The 26,770-nt window shown below is 34.2% G+C and overlaps 2 protein-coding genes across 2 annotated transcripts in view; one reads left to right on the forward strand and one right to left on the reverse strand.

Moving 5' to 3' along the window:
* LOC100377253 (pachytene checkpoint protein 2 homolog) lies at positions 1 to 18,365 on the reverse strand. The gene is made up of 11 exons (XM_085500258.1): positions 18,038 to 18,365; positions 11,193 to 11,358; positions 9,822 to 9,945; positions 8,998 to 9,217; positions 6,988 to 7,051; positions 5,147 to 5,233; positions 4,263 to 4,369; positions 3,582 to 3,735; positions 2,605 to 2,717; positions 2,271 to 2,340; positions 1 to 1,271 (listed from the first exon to the last, which is right to left on the reverse strand). The coding sequence occupies exons 1-11, from the start codon at positions 18,118 to 18,120 to the stop codon at positions 1,179 to 1,181; spliced, it is 1,281 nt and encodes a 426-aa protein (XP_085356384.1). The 5' UTR covers positions 18,121 to 18,365; the 3' UTR covers positions 1 to 1,178.
* Positions 18,003 to 26,770, forward strand: part of LOC100377402 (bromodomain-containing protein 7-like) — a 20,549-nt gene continuing 11,781 nt past the window's right edge. The window contains exons 1-8 of the mRNA XM_006825074.3: positions 18,003 to 18,089; positions 18,735 to 18,812; positions 20,481 to 20,662; positions 20,903 to 21,056; positions 21,751 to 21,953; positions 24,591 to 24,701; positions 25,534 to 25,724; positions 25,820 to 25,958. Of these exons, the coding sequence (XP_006825137.1) occupies positions 18,761 to 18,812; positions 20,481 to 20,662; positions 20,903 to 21,056; positions 21,751 to 21,953; positions 24,591 to 24,701; positions 25,534 to 25,724; positions 25,820 to 25,958 (1,032 nt within the window). The 5' untranslated portion in view covers positions 18,003 to 18,089; positions 18,735 to 18,760. The remainder of the gene's footprint in view (positions 18,090 to 18,734; positions 18,813 to 20,480; positions 20,663 to 20,902; positions 21,057 to 21,750; positions 21,954 to 24,590; positions 24,702 to 25,533; positions 25,725 to 25,819; positions 25,959 to 26,770) is intronic.

Consider the following 26,770-nt stretch of genomic DNA (forward strand, 5'->3'; position numbering starts at 1 on the left):
TTTGTTTTTATTACAATCATTTTATTCAGATGGTCAGTTAAAATGTAGCCAGCTTGTAATCTCACTGAAATACATACTCATCCAGATATAAAGGATCACATATCAAATTCTTTCTCACAGATGATTATATTGCGAGGTGTTGAGAACTGATTAGGTCTCAGTACATGTTCACGACAAGTGGCTTTGAATAATGTTTTGATTAGAAATGACCTCTTGACATTCTCAACTATTGAACTCAATGACCTAGATTATAATACTGTAGGCTACTTTAATTTCATGAGTGAAGAAAATCAAGAAATCTTGTTATATTTAACTTTTGTTCAATATTCAAGGTAGCCGTGATGCGGTCTATTATCGTGAAAAATGTATGAATAATAAACTAGAGAGTCTGGAGAGACTAGTGTACAGGTCAGTCTGAGTATGCGAGTTTCCATGGCAATATACTGAAGTCATGGTGACAGCCAATCAGTGATGACACAAAATTCTTTTCCATCTATGTATTTACGTAGCAATTCACCAGGCTTGAGTGCATTGAGAAGGGCACACTGAATGACTGGATTCCAGGCTATATTCCAGGGTATTCTGGTATCGGATTTCTGGCAGCGAAAATAAATGATTTACAGTGATTGGATTAAATTAATTGATTGCTGATCCCACTAGACGTGAACAAGATTTGTATCTGTTATTTGTCAGATGTAGTTAGAGGTAATGTCTATTAAAAGTGAAAAGAGCATCTACGGTACTTAAATTGGATTTAATAGAATAAGTTTACAGTACTATACTAAGTCAGGTATCAAGAGCAATTTGCCTGTGCCAATATCTTGCTCTCAGCTTATTTCGTATCCCAAAATATATGTTTGGAACATGGTTAGAATGGAGACATACAGGTACTGTAAAATACTTTATTTTAGCTGGAATTAATTTTCGTTGAAAAGGCTTTTTGGGTGTTTTGTATGGAATTTATTTTCACTGATTTTTGATGAGTTGAATGTGAAATATAGGGAAAAAGGTATATTCGCTAGATTTTATTTTCACTGAAGCATGCCTTCAGCGAAAATAGCAAAAATAAATTCCATATTGTGGAATATACAAAGAATTGCTCTTGAATACATGCATATGTATTAGCGGTAACCCATGACGTGTGTTATGAGGAGAAAACTAACTCAACTACAATATTTCTAACTAGACTCCAAATGTCCCCTCTCTTCAAACTGTCTTTTAACAACTTCAGATAATGCAGCTAAGTAGTCCTTTAGAGAAACTGTACGAGTCTGAAATTTAAGAAAATAAAGAAATTACATGTAGTATAAAATAAAAATTCAACTGTCAGGACTTTCTTTTGTACGTCTCTATAACACATACATTATAAATTACTGAACTACTACTGTAATCACTCTATTAGAAATGTATACTATATACTGAATCATTAAAATATAACTTATTTTGGCCATAGATAGATTTTGGTCATTCACATAAACACATGCACTACTAATAGAAACAAGCTGCCTGTCGGCTGAGATAGCTCCGCTGTTAGCAATGCACATTTCAATTAAAGAACTGAAGACATCATTGGAAAAAGAACAATATGTAGGTATTAGTATCAAAGCAATCAGACTTGCTGTTTTCAACAAGAATTTGAAAATATCATTTTTACCAAAAATGACAAAAATATTCACCAAAAATAGAGAATTAAAGATATCATCACAAAATGAACAAATCTGAGAGGTCCACATTGTAGTACCTATATATGTAATCAGACATGCGATTTTTAACAAGAAGTTGAAAATATCACTTTTTACCAAAAAGATTCACCAAACTTAAGAGAAATAAAAGAAACATCATGAAATGAACAAATCTAAGAGAGGTCTACCCAAGGTACATATACACCAAGTATCAAAGCATTCTGGCTTGTAGTTTTCAAGAAGAAGTCGAAAAAGTAAAAACTTGACAAGGACGACGGACAATCACTCATATGATAAGTCGACAGCGAAGCTAAAAATATAGTGTACATGTAAATGATATACTGGTAACTTTAAAAGTTGATATAGACACACAATTGAAACTAAGAACTCCTATCGTGGTAGTCCATATAGCAATTTAATGCAGTTCTACTTAGTGAAACATCTATTACATTACCCATGGTAATCTACTACATTTTAGTTTTTAACATTTTAGTGAGACAAGATTTCCCTACTATACGAACGATTTTTTCATGATGCACCATGATAATGAGACACTATTAACATGCTCAGAGTAAATACATGTATTACCTGTATGTACAAGGCATGGGCTAAGAAAGGCAGCTTCCTTAGTGTTCTTCCACTGAGACCATGACTTTGACTGAAAATAACAATAAAACATGCTAACTATACCGGTAATTTTATTTAGGCGAAACAAATATATTCATCTTTCTGGTCTTTGCACATGTACATGTCACAGCTTTTTAACTATATAATATATAACTTTATACCTATATAATAAAAATATGCAGATGCACTGATTTTGAAACACCTATTTTTTTTTTCTAGGTCTTATATTGACACTTCACTTGCAAGCCTGTAAGTGGTGATCACAGCATTTATTTTGTGCATATACTTTACTTACTTGGCAATTTCCCAGAGTCTCATGCTAAGTTTGGTAGCATCATTTTCTTTAAATTCCATGACTTCCAGTGCTCTGAGATCTAACAACTGCTGAAGTGGTTGGATAATACGTTTCTGTGTATTAAATGAAAATGAAAATCAATGAAAAATGAAATTCATAAGGGCATTAATTGACGTGCCTGATATAAGTCACTCCATAGCTGTCTTAGATTTGGAAGCTTTTCACATACGAATGCCAGTCACCCATAATCTTATGAGATTTGTATTGTTTGTTATCATTTTGTGTTCACAAATAAGCTGGATGATGTTTTCTAACATGTCATGACATGACAGAGTTCCTGCTGTTCAATAATAAACAAAAATGTAATGAATCAGCTATTTTCAATTAGAACTTCGTACAAATGCATGTCAATATGTGTGACATGATGTATAATAGATATAGATATGGCTCCACAACACCGTTCATTATTACAAATTGTCCATCAGTTGCCAATCTGAAGAACAAAATAACATGCATCAATGTCCTATCATGTTCAATGTATATACCAAGTTTGAATAACTGTATGGCCGAGATTTGGTCTAGAATGGCAGAAATGAATGATTTTAATGCTTTATCTTGTACTGGATCAACTGATTCAAATGAATACATATGCATATGTGCAAAATGATAGGTTGGAATTTTATCGCTCAAAGCACGTCAAATATATAGCTCCGAAACAGCATTCATTATAACAAAATGGCCACTAGTCGGCCATTTTGAACCTGATCAGAAAAAGAAAATAATATGCAGCAAGGTATTATTATGTTACCATGATCAAAATCTGTCTTTGCACAATTAAGCTCCACTTTCGAAATTGGAGGTCAATCCTCCATCTGAACGGGGACTAAATGGCAGAACATATACATGTATACCCAAAGTGCATTTAATTTTGAATTTGATGACCAGGTGGTGATGACAATTACGATACATATACTTACTCTCATCAGTTCACACAGACATGAATGGTATATTTTGAATACAGCTGCTGGCGAGGGATGACCAATGTATTGTTTGATATCAGCTCTATCCACAAACGCAAGATCTATAGCACCGGTCACATTGGATGTCGTTAATATAATCACATTAGGATGCCTATATGAAGAATTAAAGTAAATATCACATCACAAAAGATACAAAAAATATTGATTTATTTCTCAATTGTGGTAGCCTGTTTAGCACAGTACGGGGTGATAAACATTCAATTTAATATTTATTCAATATTCCCACAAATATTCAATAATCATCATGGGTTACTATTCTGATTATTATTTATAAGAGAATAATTAAATATTAATTAATTATATTCTTCATATCTAATCAGGCTTCTAAAACAAACTACTTTCTAGGTAAAAAAAATATTTGCAGTGGACTACTGGTACAAGTAAAGTACCTACAGTGACTACACTTAAAAACTGAATGTGTAGAAATATATGCAAAAAAAAGGCTTTGAAGAATGAGGAAACTCCATCAAATTCATTATGTCTGAATTCAAATAGAATTTGTCTACTTCTAAAAATGATGTAAATAATTTAGCCCAAAAATAACAATTATTTATGAAAGAAAACGAAAAATGTACAATGCATACCAAATACAGTATATAATGAATATAAATGTATTACTTTTTGATTTGATCTATTTGCGTTAGTAACGCATTAACAACTCTGATAGCGTCTGACGGCTCGGCACCACTCATTGAACTCTTCCTTGCAGCAGTTAAACTTTCAACCTAAAAACAGATCAAACATAATCGCACCATCTGAATCATGTGCTTTAATACACCTTTGGAATGTAAACCTGCTTCAACCTAATCTGTGAGTGGGTGGAGTGGAATTATTAGAGCAATGCTGACAATACAACAACAAAAGAGTAAAATGACTGAAAACGAATTCAATTTGACTAGATAATTGATCACACAATATAGAAAAGCTTCAAGTTCTGTACAGTGGAAGCAAGTTAATCACCAATATCTTGGTGTCTACTCTACAATCTTCAGTTGTTTTGTCCAATATTTATTCTGAGAAATTACACAAGTCTTTACTGTGTTTTTATAAACAACAATGTGAAATCATAATAAAATGTTAACATACATAATATCTGGGTTCTCTATGGAGTGTTAGTAAATTTGCTAATCAAGAATAAAAACAAGAAATGGCAAACAATGTCTATAATTCATAAACATCATCATAATGTAATTTTTAATAATTTATCATGAGATTTTCAGTAAATTTTGAAAAAGAAAATTTCAACTTATTACATTGCCTGCTGATAGAGAGAACATAAAATATTGCATTAACTTATACAATTGCATTAACATACAGAGTTCACCAGCTAAGAATTAATACAGAGTATATATTAACAATCTGCTAAGGTGTTGAGAAGCATGGATTCCAAATGACATAATTTATGACCCAGAAATCTTCTGACATAACAATGAGTCATCTACCATGACCTAACATTGATGCCCCCCAGGGTAAAACATCAATAATCCAATGTACGTGCTTACCTCATCAATGAGAACACATATAAGAGCATCCTGGTTGTCTATGAATTCTTGAATTTTTTGAAACATCTTCATCACTAATTTACCACTCTATAAAAAATAAAAACGTATAAAAACATAAAAATTATTTTGTTATATACTGTACCATATTTGCTCCATTAGAAGGACATCTCAAAAGGAAACTCATAAAAAAAAATTGCGTTTATTGTATACTAGATCATTCAAATATGAAATATTTCATTTATTCATTTACTCTAGAATACTTTATTTTCGCTGAAGGAATGATTCAGTGAAAATAAAATCCGACGAATATACCGGTACCCTTTTTTCTTATATTTTACATTAAACTTGTCAAAAATCAGTGAAAATAAATTCCATACAAAACACACGAAGAGTCTTTTCAGCGAAAATTAATTCCAGCTAAAATAAAGTATTTTACAGTACATGGGTGCATGCGCTTCTAATAGAGCAAATATATTACTGTGAAATACTTTATTTTAGCTGGAATTAATTTTCGCTGAAAAGGCATTTTGGGTGTTTTGTATGGAATTTATTTTCACTGATTTTTGACGAGTTGAATGTAAAATATAGGGGAAAAAAGTATATTCGCTGGATTTTATTTTCACGTAATCATTCTTTCAACGAAAATAGCGAAAATAAATTCCAAGCGAAAATAAAGTATTCTACAGTAATTAACTTTATATAAAATACAGTTTTGAAAGTGAAAGGAGTATGAACATATAGTAATCACAAAAACGATATCAAAAATAATGATATTATACTGCAGGATTTGGGACTACACATATTATGCATAGTTAAAGTAGAAGCTTGAGCAAGCCTCCAAAGGTGGTGCAATGCTTTTATAATAGACCAAACAGTACATTTAGTGGTCTTTTCAATTTGGAATGTAGTCGATTACAATGGTTGATGCAGGTAACAAACTGAAATCACTAATTTTCCTAATAATTGTTTCTAATATGTAAAATATACATGCAGACTGTAATTTTTAGATTACTTTATTTTTAGCTGTAATTAATTTTCACTGAAAAGAATGTTTTGTACAGAATTTATGTTTGAATGTAAAATATAGGAAAAAAGGTATAATTGCTGGATTTTATTTTCACTGAATCATTCCTTCAGCGAAAATTAATTGCAAGCGAAAATAAAGTATTTTACAGTAATCTGTATGACATCAGCTTTTTAGGTTTCAAGGCCTAATAATTTTGCTAATTTGATGCCTGAGATAAATTAAAAAAAAAACGTCATAGGACTTGTATTTTATATTGTACAACCGTGCATCATTATACCAGGGAATGTATAAAACCAGAATACTGTATGGGGTAAACATAAACACTCCTTATTTTACAACGCATTACATTACATGGACATCACTTACACTTAGGCCAGACTTTTATTATCCCTTGTTTCGCAAACCCGCCGAATGAACAGGAGCCGAAAATGAAATAAAAATAACATTTTATTTCAGTGTAATTTCACGCGCCCGCTAAAAAAAATTATTTTTATCTTCATTTTTTTCCTGCCCGCTGCATAACAAACCCAAGATGCATTTTCGTGGGAGTATCATGATCAAAGTATCGAAGTCCCGCGCAGATGAGAAACAAGACTATACATGGAATAACATTTTATTTCATTTCTTCTCTCCAATCAATGATCTAACTTACAATTCTTTGAGAATCACACAAATCTAATCAAAAATTCTCAAAATGATTGCCTTATAAAAACTCAAGAAACAAGGAATAAAAAAAGTCTGGCCTTATTAGACGACACATTTAATAAGGAGAGGGAAAGTAAACAAGCACATAAATTTAATAAAGTAACCTCACCTCTGAAAACCATTTAGAAAATAAACTATGACTATTAATTTCAATCAGTTGGCCATAGCTATACCTGAAAAACAATAAAACATCTTGAGTATATATACCATATTTACTCCATTAAAAGGGCAACTCCAGAATAAGTGCACTGAAACTGAAAACTGCATTTACTGTATACCAGAGAATTCAAATCTGAGTTTGGCCATAGACACAAATGTGTCATTTACCGGTATATATAAAAGCACTTGCACTACAAATAGAGCAAATGCCATATGTATACTCTAAAACATGTCTTTTTCGCGAGCATGTCTTTTAGCGAATTTAGCAAAAGAACTGATTCGCTATTAAATTCAAGATGTTGCTAATGACTTTATTATAAATTCAAAATGGACACCAAACAACGTCTTTTTTCTCCACGCACACTTTGTAAACACCACAAAAAAAACGTACTGACATGATAGATACACTTTATTGAAAAGTAAATTAACACAAAAAAATAAACGTATTCATTGTGGTCATTATTTCAATGAAAATAAATAAATGAAGTGATACTGATATATTATTACAGAAATTAGTAGTACTTAGTAATTTTTGATCACAATATAAAAGATTAATATTCTGGATGTAAGGCAGCAACGATACTCGCTTTTTAAAATCCCTGTTGAATCATTTTTTTATCATTGCGAACAGAATCAAATTACACTTGACAGTTTTTCTTTGTTTTATGAAGTTGATAATTGTGCATTTGTTTTTGCGCGCGACAGACAAGTATTGTGAGCAATTCGCTAAATCAATATTTTGCTATTATGTCATTATGTCGCTTTTTCAACATGTTTTACAGTATGCTGATAAAGTCAATTCATACCAATGCAGATGTTAGTATCTAACCATCTACTTGTACAGGGTAATATTATGTCTGATGTATATAGTAAATCTTAGACTTAATTTAAGAGCTTTTAAAAGTGCAGGGGATTAAGTGCCTGACAAAAATAAGCTAAAAGATTATTCTGGGCATTATATTTGGATAATACATTGCACCAAAGACCTTAGGAATATGGTTTCACCAGAACAAGTTTTACCCGGTAGTTCAACTTCAGGTAGCTCATTTAATATAGTTCAACTTCAGGTAGCTCATTTAATACATAACAATGTATACAGTTGTGTTCTTTACCATTATAAACACGTGGGAATAAATCACAGGGAGCCCAGGGAACTATAATCAACTGTAGTACGCAGTCTCTATGAGGGGGGGGGGGGGGTTGTATCGACTGGTATCTAGTGTAAGAAATAGACAAGGGATAAAGACTCCAGCCAGCTCACATTTTTTAAACTCGAAAAAACAGACGAAAAGAATGAACCAGTTGAGCAAGGCTAACCGAGTCGTGACCTTGATGTGGTTCGTAACCAGTCTTGTGATTGGTTGTTGACAAAATACTGAACAGGCCACGCCTCCAACTGTGCCGTGCGTTCGGGCAAACCGTTAGGAATTCCTAAATGGAGTCAATTTGTGTATTTTTCTTGATTTATTCTGCAGATATCGGTAATATGTAGGTACGGCTTTGGCGAAATTTGAAGGAGCAACTAATATTCTTCAACCTGGTATTTTTTTTAGATTTTATTTTTCATTTAAAAAATGTGAGCTGGCTGGAGCTTTCATCCCTTGTCTATTTCTTACACTAGATACCAGCCGATACACCCCTGCTCATAGGGAGTGCGTACAGTTGATCATAGTTCGTGGGCTCCCTGTGCACAGGGTATGGAATATTTACAACTTTTGCAGCTCTTAATTCACAAATATAACGACTGCATATTTGCTATTTTTCAAATGAAAATTTATTAAAATGTTTAGCTATGTTTGTTTATGTTTTAAAAATAATTTACTTTTGTCTTGTCTTGTCTTGCTTTGTTTTGTTTTTCTTGGACTTTAGTCAAGCATTATATTGTGAATAAATGAAATCTTGTATTTTGCTACACTTCAAGTTTCCCAAGATAACCACTGATTTACAATAAAAATGTTACCTGTTTGACAGACGTATACAGAGTTTTTGAGCCAATGCTTTACAAAGCGATGTTTTGCCTGTACCCGGTGGACCATGAAGTAATATAACTCGGTTCCAAGATATAACATTACAGTCTACATTTTGATCAGAAAACAATAGTGTTGTTGCTGCATAATGCAGCAGATCTTCCTTCACACTGGAATCAAATATTAAATTTTCCCACATCCCATGGAATTCAACTGTGAAATAGAATAGAGCATTTGGTTATTCAGGCTTCAGTGATGCGAATATGTTGCTAACGTGACCAACACCCATTCTTGTCGATTTCCTACGACGAAAAAGTGCTAGCTATCAAGCAAGGATTGTACAAGTACTCATTGGATAAGATGAAAAAAATTTAAATAAAATTACAGAATCAAAGTTATCGTCACATAATCCACAAATTGGAGAGATGTCCCCAAGGTGCCTACATATGAAATATTGAAACAATTGGGCTAGCTATTTTCAAAAGTCGAAAATAGCATTTTTTCCCCAAAAATGATAGAAATATTAAATAAGGTAGGTTTTCCATTCACTGTGAGAGCTTACGTATTGCATGAAAAACGTGGAGAACTTCTGTCGCAAAAATCGAATGACTTGATTTTAAACATGAATTTCTTTTATTATAAATCAATATTAAAATGCCAAATTTTCATAGAGGAAAATTTATTCCTATATGTTTTAGACTAGAAGGAAACTGGCTTACTCGTAGAGGTACTGAGAAAATCATTGAAATCCATGCATTACTGTATGATTATTTACATTATTTACATTTAAATAGTTGTTGTAATGTTTAAAATGTACCTGCTGGTAAAATCCAATGGCTAGCTGCAGATAAATTGTCATCATCCAATTCTTCCGAGGCAGCCCCATCTTCTTGCAATTGAAATACATGAAGATCTAACTGTGTATGGCATAAATCTATTGCCTGTGAAGACATTAAAAGTAATTTAATGCAGCATAATTCACTTCACTCATCAGTGTTGATATGATATAACACATAAAGCTGCATTGTTTCTTACAATCTGTTGAGACTTTTACATTTTTTAAGTTAATTGACAAAATTTAATAGCTATAAATGTTTATTTCAATTTGTATTAATGTCATCATCCTTGAATTGTCCCCTTAAGATGCTGAAAAAAATGAATCTACAGAGATGCGTGGCAATTAACATGTTGTGTCCTCTAATGACAAAGCACTTCTGTAACATCAAAATGTATACATATGTGATAAAAGCATTTTAGCAAGGTCATTCAAATAGACAACTGTGTATTCGTTCATCATTTAGAATATAGTAAACTGTATTTTTTATTGATGGATGTCAACAGATCAGGTTTTAGGTCTGCAAGCATGCACTGGCTGAAAAAAAAATGCACAGTGCACCAAAGTATTTCCAATCCTGCATCCCTTATTATGAAGTATATGTTACCGTACAGTATAAAAATTACAACAGCGGTTGTATTTACCAACAAGGCTAAATCTATTTAATCCCCAGTGCAAACCCAGAATAAATAGGTAGTTCCAAGGTGGATCTAATAATGAAAACATGATTACATACTGGGTAACTTTTGTCCCCATTTTTTGTATTTAGTGAGCAATAAACAATGTCATTATTCAAGAGAATGCGATGCGGGATACACCATGGAGTACCATATTGGGCTTCAATAACAAAGTAGTTACCGGTACTGGTATTTTGACTACCGTATTAGCTCTATTAGAAGCCCATATAAACAAACAAATGCTTTTATTGTATACTAGATCATTAAATGACTTTATTTCGACAATAGTCAAACCACGGTATGCGCATCTAATAGATCAACATACATGTACAAACTCCTAGAGTAATGGTGTGGCAAAATCATTGTCTATATTTTTAAATTCTGTTATTCGTTGTAAAAGCATTAATTTCACTGGGTTTTAATTTGACCATTTTGAGTATATTGGTTTATCAATTCTATTGTAATTTTACATTTACTTTTACATTGAGTTGACCAGAGTTTAAGTGGATTTCTTATCAATGAAAATCAGTGAATAATTGAAACGTAAAATGCTTGCATTACTTGACATTGTATTATTCAGTTCATGTGGAACCAACTTATAGTGCAGTTTTTTTTTTCTTTTTCTTCATGTTCAGTAACATAGTACTGATATTTTATATAACTTGAAGACAGTTACCTGTTTTCCTAGTTTGCTCAAATCTGTATCACATATTGCAACTGACTTGACATGTTTTATAAGAATTGGATCATCAAATTCAGTCAATATAAAGTCACCATACGCTGTTCTATGTTGGTGTAACAACTGCATCACATGCTCTTTGATAATAGCTGCCGTCAAAGTGCTACCAGGGAAGAAAAAGTGAATTACATAATTGTGAATAGACATACCATTGTGTTATTACGACTGTAATAATATAATTTTGTCATGGCCGATTTTGGCCTAAATGGTTTGATTTTACTTCTGTTATTCTAATAGGTAACTGTAATCTTCCTACTCCTAGGCAAGATGTTTTTTACTAAAACTATTTGATTTATTTGTTGAAACCCTTTTAAATCAGGGGCTCACCAATAGAAGTACACATACTGGAATAAATCAATTAGGAGCAGTGAAAAACATGTATGAAAGTACAAATAATTACAAAAATTGGGTTCAACAGGTATTTAAAAATTACTCTTATAATTTTCTTAGTTCAACTGTATCAATGAGGAATTGTTTAAAGGTACTATCTATTATTCTACAAAGTTCAACATTGTAGCCCGGCTATTGTCCCCCAAGACAGGAATTAGCAGTTTATTATATACCCTGAGAGACATCTTTCCACATGTTAAATTCATTATTACTCAGTGAGGTGTGTTTGATTGTATTCAACATAATTTATCTCTGGCTATAAAAAGAATCACATTTCAAGTTGAAATGTTCCAATGTTTCAATACCTTCAAAACAGGGACACATACAATCCTCTACATCAGTTCATTTCCTTTTTGGCCAGACCTAGGGCATATGATCTTGCTTCAAACATAAGCTGTGCCCCTTCATAGTTATTCAATGTTTCTTTTCCTAGGTTCTGAATATCATGTAGAGTTTCAGACTTGATTTGTTTATCAGGTTTTCTTTTCAACTTTAACTTGTCAATATCTTCCACAACCCTTTTTTGTTATAGTATAATGTGTTTTAATCTCTGATTTGTCTGTTTTAATGCTTGTACATATACATGTATTGGTATTATGGTTTACCCAATCCCAAACCGTACTGTCACGTATTGTGGAATCTTTTAACTTATTTAGATTATTACCATCTGCACTCTTTCATATGGCATAATCGGTTGTAATACTGTCAAATACTTTTGCTTAGAATTATTTTTCGCTGAAGGAATAATTCAGTGAAAATAAAATCCAGCGAATATACTATTTTTCCCATATTTTACATTCATCTTATCAAAAATCTATGAAAATTAGTATTTTACAGTATTTCAGTTTCATAATTTATAATCAGTTTTACATTGTTTTAAATCCAAGATTAGACTTGCTTGCAGTCTGTTGCGATTCCGATGAAAAATTCGTGAAAAATAAATATAAATTGCGTAAACAAAATCCCAACAGACTTGCCATCAGTGTAAGCGCCCTCGCATTACCAGCCAGATTAAGGCTTGTAATGATTGACATGTCTAATATGTTTCAACCAATCAGAAGACCATACCCACTTTCTTGGATAAACTTAGATCCCGAAAACATGCGTTGTTTTATTCAATTTTGTTGGCGTCAACAGCATGATAACATAGCGCGAGACAAGTAAACACAGGCATGTGCGATGTCCGGTAATAATATTGCTATGATCTGTGGCCCGGTCGTATGACATACATATATGCAAATTTACAAGCCGAATCTGGTCGGTAATGTGAGGGCGCTCACACTGATGGAAAGTCTGTTGGGATTTTGCGGTCACATGACTTTTGCGTTCACCCCTCGTTTACGCAATTTATATTTATTTTTCACAAATTTTTCATCGGAATCGCAACAGACTGCAAGCAAGTCTAGTCCAAGATCACAAAGTACAGCATCATTTGCTCTATCTCTATACTTGCACCAAGCATAAATTTACCTACTGGGTGTTGTAAGACTTCAATTTTCTCCATATCAGTGATGCTTGGTGTTCCCAACAAATTAAATTACTGGTTTTACAACATTATTTCAGAGTGACTTAACCACACTCTACATTATTAACACTGCCATGATTAGCAAGTATTGTGCTCATAACTGGTTATTGGATTTTGCACTTAGTTTTATCACAGGGAGCCCAGGAACTATAATCAACTGTACGCAGTCCCTGTGAGCGGAGAGAAGGGGGTTTCTTGTGATTGGTTCTTGACAAATTCTGAATAGGCCACGCCTCCAACTGAGCTGTGCTTTCAGAGCAACCATTAATTATTCATAAATTTGTGTAGTTTTCTGGATTTATTCTGCAGATATCGGTAAAATAAAGGTATGGCTTTGGCGAAATTTGAAAGAGTAACCAATATTCTTCAAGCTGGTATTTTTTTTTTAGATTTTATTTTTCATTCAGCTTGACTGTTTTTTTTTTAGCTTAAAAAATGAGAGCTGGCTGGAGCCTTCATCCCTTCTCTATTTCTTACACTAGATACCAGCCGATAACCCCCCCCCCCCATAGAGACTACGTACAGTTGATCATACTGTAAAATGACTAATTTTCACTGGGTTTAAATTTCACTGATTTACCATTTCAGGCATATTCAGTGGTTTTTAAATTCACGGTTTCGTCATTTAGATAATGTGTTCTATGCTAAATTTTACATATTCACTGTGTTTTAATTTAGCGCATTTTTCCAGTCAGCGAAATAAGCTAAATTAAAACACGGTGAATAATTACCCTCTTTACAGTAGTTCCTGGGCTCCCTGTGGTTTTATCATGGACATACTAACAGTAGGAATACGAGAGAAGTCGGCCAATCGCCAAGTCGGCCTGCAGGAGAAGTCGGCCAGTCACCAAGTCGGCCGGGCGGAGAAGTCGGCCACTTCAACTCTACTAATAGGCAGGGAGACTGTACAAATCTATGTTCGTAAGCTACAGAGCAAATTGATGAGTTCATATAGGCTACCTACTATAATAGTACAACCACTGCATGTAGGGCTGTTGGGTACCAGGCGACCCCTACATCACAGCATTCGACAAGCAAAAATATTGACCATTCGCCGATACATGGCAGTTTTGGGACTCATTCAGGGTGATCGCATTGAAATACTTATTAGAAACTTTTGACAGATATTTGTTACTCATACGTTATCATTGGATCTTCATTTTTTTAAAACGAAATCTTGCAGTGACACACATGTGTGCCATGAATAATAAACAATGCGAACCTGTAGTTGAGAGAACGTGCCGGCGGCCATATTGTTACGTGGATAGCCTGGCTTTACCACCCTTTTCACGGGGGTGGCAATGTGTCGGTGCATGGTGATTACTAGAACAATGTTTGATTTTCTCTTTCAGTAAAACCTTATGGCAAAACGGAAGTTCAGTGAGGGAAGATTACCTGTAAGGTCATAGTTATTTAGCCAGAAAGAACTAATTATGTTTTGTGCATAAAATATAAGTCTTTTCGTTTTGCACAGAATACATAACAATGACAATGATTTATCTAAAAGGAACAAATAATGTCGTGTTTAATCACAACTATACTCATTGTCTAAACTGTTAATATTTGAACTTGCCGAGGGTGCGAAAGTGTGAAGTTATGCATCACAATGGAAGTGCTTGAACTGCGTATTTGAACTGCTACTCGTGATGTGCGCTACTTTCATAGTTGTTATGTAAGTTCACGTCAACTCAACTGTTTGAACTGCCGTATGATTTTATGAAATGATGTACATTAGAAAACGTCATTTGTTGCCATTTATTATACACATCAATTATATTCATTTTAACGTGAACAAAAAAATGTATTTGCCGTCTTCGTTACGTATAATGTACGTTTAATCATGGAACTATTTTTTAGATCCATGGTTTAATAAATGGCAACTAACAACATTTTCTAAGTACATATACGGTGTTTCATAAAATAGATGTATTTTTCTTCCAAAATGTTAAGCGATTATTGCTGGATTACAATGCTTTGTCTTAGGTACTACATCCAAACAAGTGATATGAACTTACAGTCATCTCGCCGCCAACTGACACATCATGTGGAAATGGAGACGTTGGCTTGAGTCTAGACTACGGATCACAGATACTTATTTATTTCTGTTTTTTACGGATGTTGGATGACAATTATTTATAAAATCAAACTGGAAACATTTTAAAGTCAAGCATTCCATAGTTTATTTCCAAACAGTAAAAATACATCACATAAAAGTAGCCTAGTTCCGTTGCCAGAAAATGCCAATAAAAAAACTAGAGACGTTTCAAAGTGATAGAATTATTCAAAATAGTTTATTTAGAACAACGAAAAATATATAACGTAAACGTAACTGATATTACAACAAAAATCTAAATAGTCAAAACCTGAAATACACATTACATATTATAAATGCTAATGGAATTTCGATAAGATATATAACATAGACGTAGAGAAATTTATTAGTCGCGATGATAAACGAAAGTAAACGGCGCTGAAAAAAAAAACACTAGAGAAATTTATTAGTCAGCATTTAAGTTTATTTTAAAACATGAAAAGTACATAACATAAAGGTAATCGAGTTGCGATGATAAACGAAAGTAAACGGCGCTGAAAAAAAAAAAACACTAGAGAAATTTATTAGTCAGCATTTAAGTTTATTTTAAAACATGAAAAGTACATAACATAAAGGTAATCGAGTTGCGATGATAAACGAAAGTAAACGGCGCTGAAAAAAAAGCACTAGAGAAATTTATGAGTCAGCATTTAAGTTTATTTTAAAACATGAAAAGTACATAACATAAAGGTAATCGAGTTGCGATGATAAACGATATGGCCGTAAGAGCAACGCATTATCAAGTCGGCAAGTTCAAATATTAACAGCTAGTACAATGGAAAAATGGTTAAGTGGTGTCACAATTACAACAATTCTGGAGGTATAATGAAACACTTAAACACATCCAACTATTGTTTGATCTGTTAATGGAGGATCGAACCAGTCCTATGGATAAGATATATTTTACGTCCAGATTTTACGCCACCACCGGCACTTAGAATAAATATTCACGTCTCTGACGTCATACAGACCTGGATTTGAACCTGTCATTTTATTGTGTTTGACCATGGAGGTATCTCTTTTCTACCTCCATGGTTTGACTGTATACCATTGCGCTGCAGACGCTGTAAACATCTCGAAAAGTGTTCTATATGTAAGTTACACAGGGAATGTATCAGGTATGGTTGATCGACGTTCAATATGAAGCCTTCAAATAAACATTACATAAAGGACAAAATAAACTGTGCTTACGGTACTAACATGGTAATTATAATTTAGCGCACTTGATAATTTTAGTTTATGTACGACCATGGAGGTAGAAAAGAGAAGGAGTCCTTCTCTTTTCTACCTCCATGGTACGACGAAATGTCGGCAATTTAGGGAAAAAATGTATGTGCGGTGAACAGAGATATACCATGGAGATTTATATTTTGAAATCCGTACTTGACGTTCGATAAATATTTTGTATATACTCAACGCCTACGAATGTAGTCTGTACCTTAAAGACCGATTAGTCAATCAAATACAAAAAATGGATTTCCCCGTGGTTAATAAATACGAAGCATAGTCCGATTATCCGTGGCCTTTGTACACCTTCAATAGCAGTGTAATCTTTGTTGGTGTTTTTATAATAAAAGAAACGCAATTTGTCTGTAAAAACATCGGCAGTTATCACCTTGGACAATAGATGTTAATCGGGTCGGTGTGATGCTTGCTGACATACATCCTGTGGGGTCATGTACTTGGCATACACAAAATAATAGCGCTCAAATGTTGCTCAATCTTTATTAAATAGAATAACAGACTAAATCAGACGGGTATGAACCGGACTTTGGTTTTACAATACAATGTACATTGGATGTTCATTTATTTAGCTCCAGATTGAACAATGTGCTTTGCGGTACGACGCAGGTTACTGTCAGAGTGGACTGCCGCTAAAGCTCGTCAAAAACACAACACAACTGAATCTTTATTAAACACAAACAAGAAAAACATTTTCAGTCCGATGCATTCACTCTGAAATCCCTTCAGTACACTGTAAATAGAAAGACATGTTATTCACTAACTGTCAATTAAGTTTAGTTTATTCAAGACACAATCGCGTCTCCTGGGAGACGGATATGGTTAAAATAACAATTAAATACATTGAATTCCTAGTCTGTAATGTAATAGCTGACTTCTCACTTACTCACATTTTTTTAATAGTACGTGACGCACGAAAACACATTTTCCGTAATCAAAGTGTACGAACGCAATCTGTACTGTAAAAACCGACTTCTGACTTACGTCTATACTGTACTGGCCAACTTCTCACTTTCGTACTTGACACATGAAAAACAATGTTTGTAGTCATTATGTACGAACGAAGTCTGTACCGAAATGGCCGACTCCTCACTTTTGTACTTGACGCACGAAACATATATGTACGTAATGACCGACTTCTCCGATGCTCACTGGCCGACTTCTCGCACTGGCCGACTTCTCCGTTGTTTTGCTGGCCGACTTCTCCTGCTGGCCGACTTCTCTTGTTACCAACAGTAGTGGTAGTACGTCCATGGTTTTATCACAGTCCCTCTATCAGGGTATATTACTGAAAATTATCTACATCAATACTGACAATAATCATGCATGATTATGCCAGACATAAAATTAAATCTATTGATAAAAGAATTGATGATGTACTATGTAAATCAATTCTGCGAATAACATAAATATGACCGAGTAGTATTCAGCCGGACGTACACTACAGTAGAGCTTACGGGGATGTTGTGGTAGGAACTTTGGGAGGGGGCATACTTAACACATTGAATGGCCTTGACAGACCGTATGACATACCTACAGGGATTTTGACAAATCTCCACATGTACACTTGGTTCAACATAATCTGGTAACGCATTTTCTAAATCGCCAACTTCCATCTTTCGCGAGATGACACCACTCCGGAATTAAATTTAAAAACAAATCTCGCTGTTTGAATAGACTTATCCTCAAACGAACATATGCACAGTGCCGATTGTTCTGCCAAATACAATACAATATTCTTCCACTGATCCAATAATATAATTAACAATATTGAGTCATTATTGTTATAGTTTGAAACTGTGCTGTTTTGCTGACGAAGACACATTTTAAATTGTCCGCCATTTTAAAACCAACACAGGGGCATTGTGGGTATAGCCATATAAGTTGAACTGTATGTTTCGATTGCTACAATTAATTATTGTATGTGGTCAGTATTACTTTTGTTTTAATTATCTCAGCGCTTTACTGATATATTCAAATTAATCAAAAGCATTGACTGTTTAATGAATTTGTGTATAATTAAAAATAAGACCGAATACAGGTGTGTCCTTTGACTCCTTTCTAATAGTTACTTTAGTGTAGGGTATCAGCCGTAAAACATCGTATGACATTTGCATATCTTCAAAATGGCGACTTGCAGGATTTTTAGCTGAAAGGCTTTCCCGAGGATTTTACGATAAATCATCTTTCTTCGTCACATATTTATCGAACTGTTGTTATTTAATTCCAGCGGATTAGTTCGATCGTTACCGGAAAATGGGAAAGAAGCACAAGAAACACCATAAGTCCGAGAAAAGATGCTATGAAGGTGAGTAGATCGGTCGTGTTCTTTGTTGTTGTCGATGTGTTGGGTGCTGAGTTCATGCACGTTTGTATACACTGCAGACGAACGAGCGGACGAACGGTTTTTAAAAAGGTCATGACGGGCGCCTCTCTGTTACGAAAAAAGATGATTTTTGTTTCGGATTTTCCAGATCAAATCCTATTATGATTGTGTGTGAACCAGGAAATAATTTTAACGGCGTTTAATTAACTTCTGTATCATGTACTATTGTATAGTATACACACGGGATGAACTGTAAACATAGTCCCATCACGCCGGTGTGAATGCAGACTTTCCGAAATTTGCGACGATCGGAATAACGTTTCAGTAGTGTAAGCAGTGTGTGAAATTTTTTAATTAGACGTGTCAAATTTATTAGTATTGATCATCTTTAGATATTGTTTATTATTATTTACACGCATGTAAAAGAACGTTATAATTATATATGATAATACATTTTGTATGAGATTTTTTTTTTCAAAAGTTGTATACTATTGGAAGTGTTTACTTCTGAGGTGTATAACAGTCTGACAAATGTCAGTTGATTCTTACATTTACTTGTTTTCCCTTTTAAATTAATGAGGTCTGTACTATTGTTATTATTCTACAAACTATGATACACCTTATTTGTTTGATAACTGTGTTTACATAAGAATGCGTGTTTAACAGGTGTCAATTAAATGTTGCAACAATTGGACATTTTAACTTTGCCCATAAACATTGCTTGGAGGTATAAATGGGACAACTTTATTCAGTTGAATCAGTTTCATAGTCTCATAATCTGTATCGGGGGGGGGGAACTGTGGAGTTTCTGTGATCACAATTGAGTCAATTTACTATGAATGGAACAATTGTATTTACAATGATAAAACTTATCTAATCATAGACTGGTTCTCAGCATGTGAAAATGATCAAATGTACATGTGTAGATGTTTTAAGCCATAACTGTAAAGTTCTGTATTATTTCTAACTGTCTTTGAGTCATTAACATTTGTTGTGAATCCCAAAGAAGAATTCTATCAGAACAAATGAAATAAACGACTACCAGTAATCACCTTATCTAAAGTTTTAGTAATGTCATTTTAAGGGAATCAAGGAGCTAAACTTCCTCCCCAGTATGGACGGAACCAATATTTCTAAAAAGCACTGCTCTGTAATTTTATTAATCAACTAGTACATTGTATGGAAAGACAAAATAGGCTTTGTTGAATTTTCATGCAGGGTAGAGTAATTATGGGTGTGGTGAGTCATTGCAATATGTTCTTCTGCCACTCTTTATAATTCACCTCAGCTTCTAAGAGGTCATTTGTTCATGCATGTTCCAGCTTGAAAGGATGTCTTTTTAAACCTTATTCATGAATAATGTTGGCAGAATGATCTCGCTAGCATCCAAAATTATGCTGACCATATGATGCTGCTCTTCATTTCCTGTTTCTCAGTACATGGTAACTGGTCAGCCAAGTAACCAACGCTGGCATTCTTTGTAATCAATTCGATAGTCTCTGATATTTGGAGAATGCACAGAATGTTATGTTCTTTCATGCTGAAACATCACCACTGACACGTGACTAGTAGAGATCACTGATTCACATGTGCAAACCACATGTGTTGCTGTACAACACCAAATTACAAATTGCTTGTATTTGTTTCCAGAGAAACCTCTCAAATTAGTACTGAGGGTTGGTAATCCAAGTCAGGAAGTAGTAGACTTTGCTGATGAAAAGTTTACTGAAGAACCGATCTATAATAAAGAACATCATCATAAAAGTTCAAAGAAAAAAAAGAAGAAAAAGTCGCATGAAAAACATGAAAAGCACAGACATCATGAAAAAAGGGTGAGTTAATTTAGTGGATTGTGACTGGTATTATTCTGACTATTTGCTTCTACCAAAACAGAGCAGTTGAAGTGGCATTCAGTAAATGACCTGTCAGGAATTTTATATCTCAGCTTTCTGCTTTGGAATGTGACAATAATTTAGGGTCATAGATATCTATGATTCCCACACAAACAAATGTACATAAGTGAAACTGATCTTAATCAATTGATCTCAATTCCCAATTCTTGTTATTTGAAGGACAAATCAAGTAAGAAACGTGAAAGAGAAATTGAAGATGTTGGGTTTGGTCACATTGACAGGATTGCCTCCCCTCCAAGGAAGAAGCCATTTATTAGCCCACTACCAGAAAGAAGGTTCTTACCAAACAGGCTATGTAGAGAGAAAGAAAAAGGTAAATATATGACTTTGTTAATGTTAACAGCACCCCACATCAAACAGGCCGTGATTCGATTCTTAAATCGGCATTTAAAACAATTGAAAGGTTTACAGTCAGAAACAAAAATTGTCTGTATTCTTATGTGATAAAAAAATAAACTCAGTGATTTTAATTTAATATGCATTGGCTTTTATTTGGCTTAAAGTTTCAAATAAAAACAAACATGAACATTATCATCAAGGAAGTATTTAACACTTTTCACAGTGAGAGCAGCTCATTGACACCCATTCACCCATTCATAATATGTTGTGTTCTTGAATAGGTGTTAGCGATTATGAATAGCCTACTCTACTCTACTCTACACGTAATTTAGGTGTCAGGAAAGATTGAAATGTTCAAAAAGTGATGCCTTAAATTTGAATACACGTATACTGAAAACGAGAGGGGTAGGGGAAGAGTGGTCATCTACATGTTCATTAGTGTGTCAGAACAGTACACATCATGTAAATGTATTACACACACTGTGGTATCACACATACAAAATATATATATAATATTACATGGATCTGACGAATATTTGAATATGCCTCTGAGATGATTCAGATGACCCAACCAAGCTAACTTTGGGCATATTTACAATGAAAATGCAATGTATTAGCTGCCAGTGTCTCTTACATTGCAAATAATTCAACCGGATGTACTTTTTCAGAGCCAGAAACAACACCGCTGAAAAAGATTCTTGAGGTAATACATCGTCAGTTGCAAAGAAAAGACCCAAATCAATTCTTTGCATGGCCGGTAACTGATATAATAGCTCCGGGGTATTCCAGCATCGTACAACATGCTATGGACTTTAGTACAATGCAGCAACGACTAGACAATGACGAGTATCATAGTATTGAGTCATATAAGGTCAGTCATTTTAATTATACTTCTTGACTTGAATTGATCTTTTGAGTCCTAACTGCACACAATCAATGTTCAGTTGGCATTGTGTTGTTGACTTGTACAGTCAAACCTGTGTTAACGGCCACCTGGATATAGCGGCCACCTGCCTATAGCGGTCACAACCGAACAGTCCCTACGAATTTTACATGTAAAGTACCCTGTTTACAGCGGCCACCTGCCTAACGCGGCCAACGGCCACGCTTCAGCGGCCGCAGTGATCAGTTGAACTGCATATAACGGACATAGATCCCGGATGTCTTGCGGACTACTGCCTTCCACCTCAGACAACGAATAAGCTCACAAAGGACAAAGTTAGCACGTTTTCACACCTTTCATTCAACCGATGGCTTCGGCAATTATGTTTTATTCTTGTTTATAATTCAGTTTACCACGGCAAGCACACCGTACCGATGGCTATGGAACGCCAAAAACATAATTACGAATTTGAAAGTGTCTTGATAAAAAAACATGCTGTCATTAATGTTTTGTTGAAATATGTATACATTGGAATAACTTACAATTTTGTTCAATTAATGAATCGAGCAATCACAATGATGACGACCCGCAAAAGTTGTGTGAGTCGCCGGGACACAGTCACGGTCCCTATGCATGTGGCTGGGGTGAATCGGAATGCCGACGGTAAATCCCCGATCAAATTGATTACCAACAAAAAAAACATAACAGCTCACTTGTTATTTAGTATCGATATTTATTCACTTTGAACTCCTATAAATACCGATAAATACGCATGTAACTGGAACTGATAGCAAAAAGTAAAAAAATCAACACAACAGCCATGCCTGTTTATCCATCCAAATAAATTATGCTAATTAGCCTTGCGCATGTGAGTTCTTGTTCTTCCGGGGTTATGATAACTCGGGTCAAAAAGTAGAGTCGTTTCTGTTAGCCCTGCGTCAGTGTGTATCGATCACTGCGAGGGAATGTGTGTGCAGTATCCGTCTCGTTGTCTAAACTAAATTCGTTCAACAATTTTTTTTCGGTCGCTACTGCCTCGGTACATGTAACAATAGATGCTTTTAAACAATGATGTTAAATTGACCCCAGTTCGCCGGCCCATTATTACCTCCATGGCCGGTCAAAGTGGCCAGGCATATTTCACATGTTTCTATTGTTGCACCAGTACAATAACATGGAAGTCGCACAGATTTCGATTGCGCAAAGTAATGTTTTGATTAGGGATCAACCATTTCGTAAGTGAGGTAGGTCGAGAAGATTTTTGAAAAACAAATAACGAAATGTTAAGGGAATTGTGATTTGGGAGGAAACTTTCAAGTTGTCACGTACATGTAACTGGAAGGATACAATAGATAGGTGTTCTTTCCGTATACGTAACGTTGTAGAGATCAATAAAGCACTGCTAACTGTCCCTCTTCCTTCTCCTTGAAAGAATTTGCTATAGCCCAGAAACATTCCGATTTATTAGAACAGTTACCAGACACAATAGATATTTAAAGAAACAAAGAAATTCAGAACAGCTAAGCAAAGAAAGCTGAGTGATTTCTTTAGTAGGAAATGAGACTCAAACTGCTGCTGAACATCAACTGTACTGTACAAATCTTCAAATAATTTTCATACTACTCATTATTGTGCAATGATCGATTTTAGTTTACATAATACAATTTAAAATCAACATTTTTATTTGTAATAAAGTGTTTGGATACTGTGTACAGTAGTGTAATAGTGTTTCAAATGGGGTTGCGAGATCCGTTTTAATACATTCAGTGCCTAATTAATATTCATGAATAAATTAGTGAACCTGTATAGAAAGGCCCACCTGTCTATAAAGGCCAAAATTTCAAAGTCCCTTGGGTGGCCGCTATAGACAGGTTTGACTGTACATGAGTATTATACATCTTTTATTTACACTGTAGCTGACTTGCCCTCCAGCAATATTTACTCCCATCTGTTATTTACCAGCTGTATGAGACCAATCGAAAACCGTTTTATTATCAATGAATAACTACCAGCAGCAGCTAGAATATTGGGATTAATGTTTTTATGCTGACACACTCTTTTTTTTTTTTTTAACTTCCTACACAAAAATTATTAAAGGAAATATTAGTGAGGCTTATGTAGATGTACAATCTAGGGGTGATGCGGTGATTATAATGTGGATACCATTTATTCTGTTAATAAATAATTCACCAATTTCTTTGTTTGAATTTTTCACACAATGTCAAAACTGTTCTGGCAGGATGGGTTGACTAAGCATTTTGTCAGTATAAAAGTAGTTCCAAAAAATGTACCATAATGCATTTATCTAAAATTCTGGTTTTCAAGCAATTTAAAAGTGTGTTTTTATCTCTGTTCAGGATTTTACAGATAATATGGTACTGGGTGTATCAAAATAAAATCTCTGTGTTCACATGTGTTCAATAGTTTTTAAATCTAGCAATGTACATTTCTGTATTGTGGATTGCCATATGGCTGCGTTACTCTATAAGTATTATTCAGTGCCTATGATTTCAGCCAGAATTAGAATACATATCTGTTTAAGATACCGGTAGTACCATGTTAGGAAATATAATCCATTGTTGCCAGTGTTTGTCACTGCTTATAAAATCATGTTGAATTTTGCAGGCTGATATGAAACTTATGTGCGATAATGCTATGCTGTATAACAGACCTGAAACTATCTACTATAAAGTTGCCAAAAAATTATTGAATTATGGATTAAAAATTATGAGTAAGGTAGGAAAATGTCTTCTCTTATGTTCCATGTGGGAGAAAATTTATACATTATCATGATAGTGGCTTGTCAGTGGGTCAGAGCACAAAACCTTCCATCTGGATTGTCTTCAAACCTAAGAATATAGATATTGACTGAGTAGATACTGAATTGGTACTGAAGTTTCAAGCATGTATATTCAATTATCAGGCGTTGTGGTTCATCATGTCGTCAGTGTCAACATACTGTAAAACATGTCTTTTTCGCGAGCATGTCTTTTTAGCGAGAGAACTGATTCGCTAATTCAAGATGTCGCTAATGACTTTATTATAAATTCAAAATGGTCAAGGCTTAGGGATTTGTATACAGTAATCCGGAACATAAAAATCTGGGGCGCTTCCTAATTACACTTGGCAGTTTTTATGGAGGTGATAACTGCGCATTTGTTTTGGCACGCAACAGACAAGTATTGTGAAAACAGGAAATAAACAATGACAAGAGAGATTCGCTAAATCAACATTTCGCTATTACGTCATTTTTACAACATTAACTAAATTTGCATATCATTTGCAACATGTTTTACAGTACATGTGTGGACACCACTTGGGAATCCTGCATAAAAATCCAAATTGTGTCAATTATATTATGATTGTAGAATAGTTATTATACTTGTGAGGCTAGCCTCAAACATGAAATATTTACTGATGAAACAACAAGACCTGTCAGTAGACACAAGTGAGTGCAGTAAAAATATTCACAGTGATACTCATGTTGTATTTTTTCAAACTTATGAACAGTAAAAAAAACACTTGTCTCGTATCAATATGTCTTGTGTTTTACCTTCTCGCAATGCAGGAGCGAATTATACCACTGAAGCGTGCTATGGGTTTTGAAATTGATGATGATGATCATCCAATTACTACTTCTATTAAAATTAAAAGACCGAAACGGGAAGAACCATCCACCGATGATAGTGCTATGGATATTGATATTGTTGAAAATGAAGAGGTTCCTATCTTACACCAAGAACCAGAAGATCAGAACAGGTATACATTAATATTTGCAATATAAATCATGTAGTTCAGTACATGTTTGTGTATACTAGTTATTTGAACTGCTTTGTAATTATTTTGTCCTCCAGTGCAATTGAGAAGGTATTTGAGCCTCTAGAAAATATGGATGAAGACGATGGTCTTACACCAGAGGAAATTGTAGATAAAGTTACGCAAGCTGCTCAGCATGCTAAAGAAAAACTTTCAAGGAGGTGTCCAAATAGTAAAGTAAGTGTTCTGTACAATAACATAAATAACAGAGTTGCTCTGTTAGATGCTGCGCCTTTATTGCAACTATTTTAGACAGTATTTCCTAGTCAGAGAATCTGAATATTTGTTTTGATCAAATCTGAAAAATGAAAACCAATTCCGCTACTGGTATGTTTGTAAATCATGGAAATTAATAATAAGGATCAAAAATTATTTTTTTAATTCCCTCACAAAAAAAAATAATTCCCATTTGTATGCTATTATTAATTTGGGCCCTTGCAATCAATTTAATATTTCTTACTATTATTTTTACTGAGTTTGTACGGTAAGTTTGAGTTTCAGTTGCCCTGGTGGGAAATTTGTAGTGACAGTATCCATGTGATATTAATGATTTTGACAATTTTTTTGTTTGAATATAACCACATGAAGATGATCAAATCTTACCAAATTATTATTTCAGATGCATGGGTAAAGTGACCCTACTTAAGTCTAATATCTCACAAAATTTTGATGTGAAAACTAAGGGTCGAGTAGTCGCCATTTCATTGAAATTGGCCACTTGATGGAGATCGTAGAAAATTATGATAATAAAATTATTGAGAGGTCATCCGATATAGGCTTTGCCTCTCAAGATTGCGATGTATTTGACATTGTTAAGTTGTTACCTTGTACCGGTAATCTCAGATGTTCGCTTGACAAAATGGGACAAAAATAGATGGTGCCCTCTGGAAATCTGGACACAACCTGCCAGCCATCTTTTTTCACTGCAAGTCATTTAATGTATAATCGGTATATATACTTATCAGTATCTGGCATATATGCTCTACTTT

Source organism: Saccoglossus kowalevskii, chromosome 6 (assembly GCF_978046115.1).
Source record: "Saccoglossus kowalevskii chromosome 6, keSacKowa6.1, whole genome shotgun sequence".
NCBI lineage: Eukaryota > Metazoa > Hemichordata > Enteropneusta > Harrimaniidae > Saccoglossus > Saccoglossus kowalevskii.

What these genes read in the sequence shown, in the direction of transcription:
- LOC100377253 (XM_085500258.1), bottom strand. Translation starts at nt 18,120, where the DNA reads ATGGAAGTTGGCGATTTAGAAAATGCGTTACCAGATTATGTTGAACCA. An exon ending in ATTTGTCAAAATCCCTGTAG is followed by an intron (nt 11,359 to 18,037) that starts GTATGTCATACG and finishes CTTCCCTGGTAG; the next exon opens with CACTTTGACGGCAGCTATTA. An exon ending in CAAATAGATCAAATCAAAAA is followed by an intron (nt 3,736 to 4,262) that starts GTAATACATTTA and finishes TTCTTCATATAG; the next exon opens with GCATCCTAATGTGATTATAT.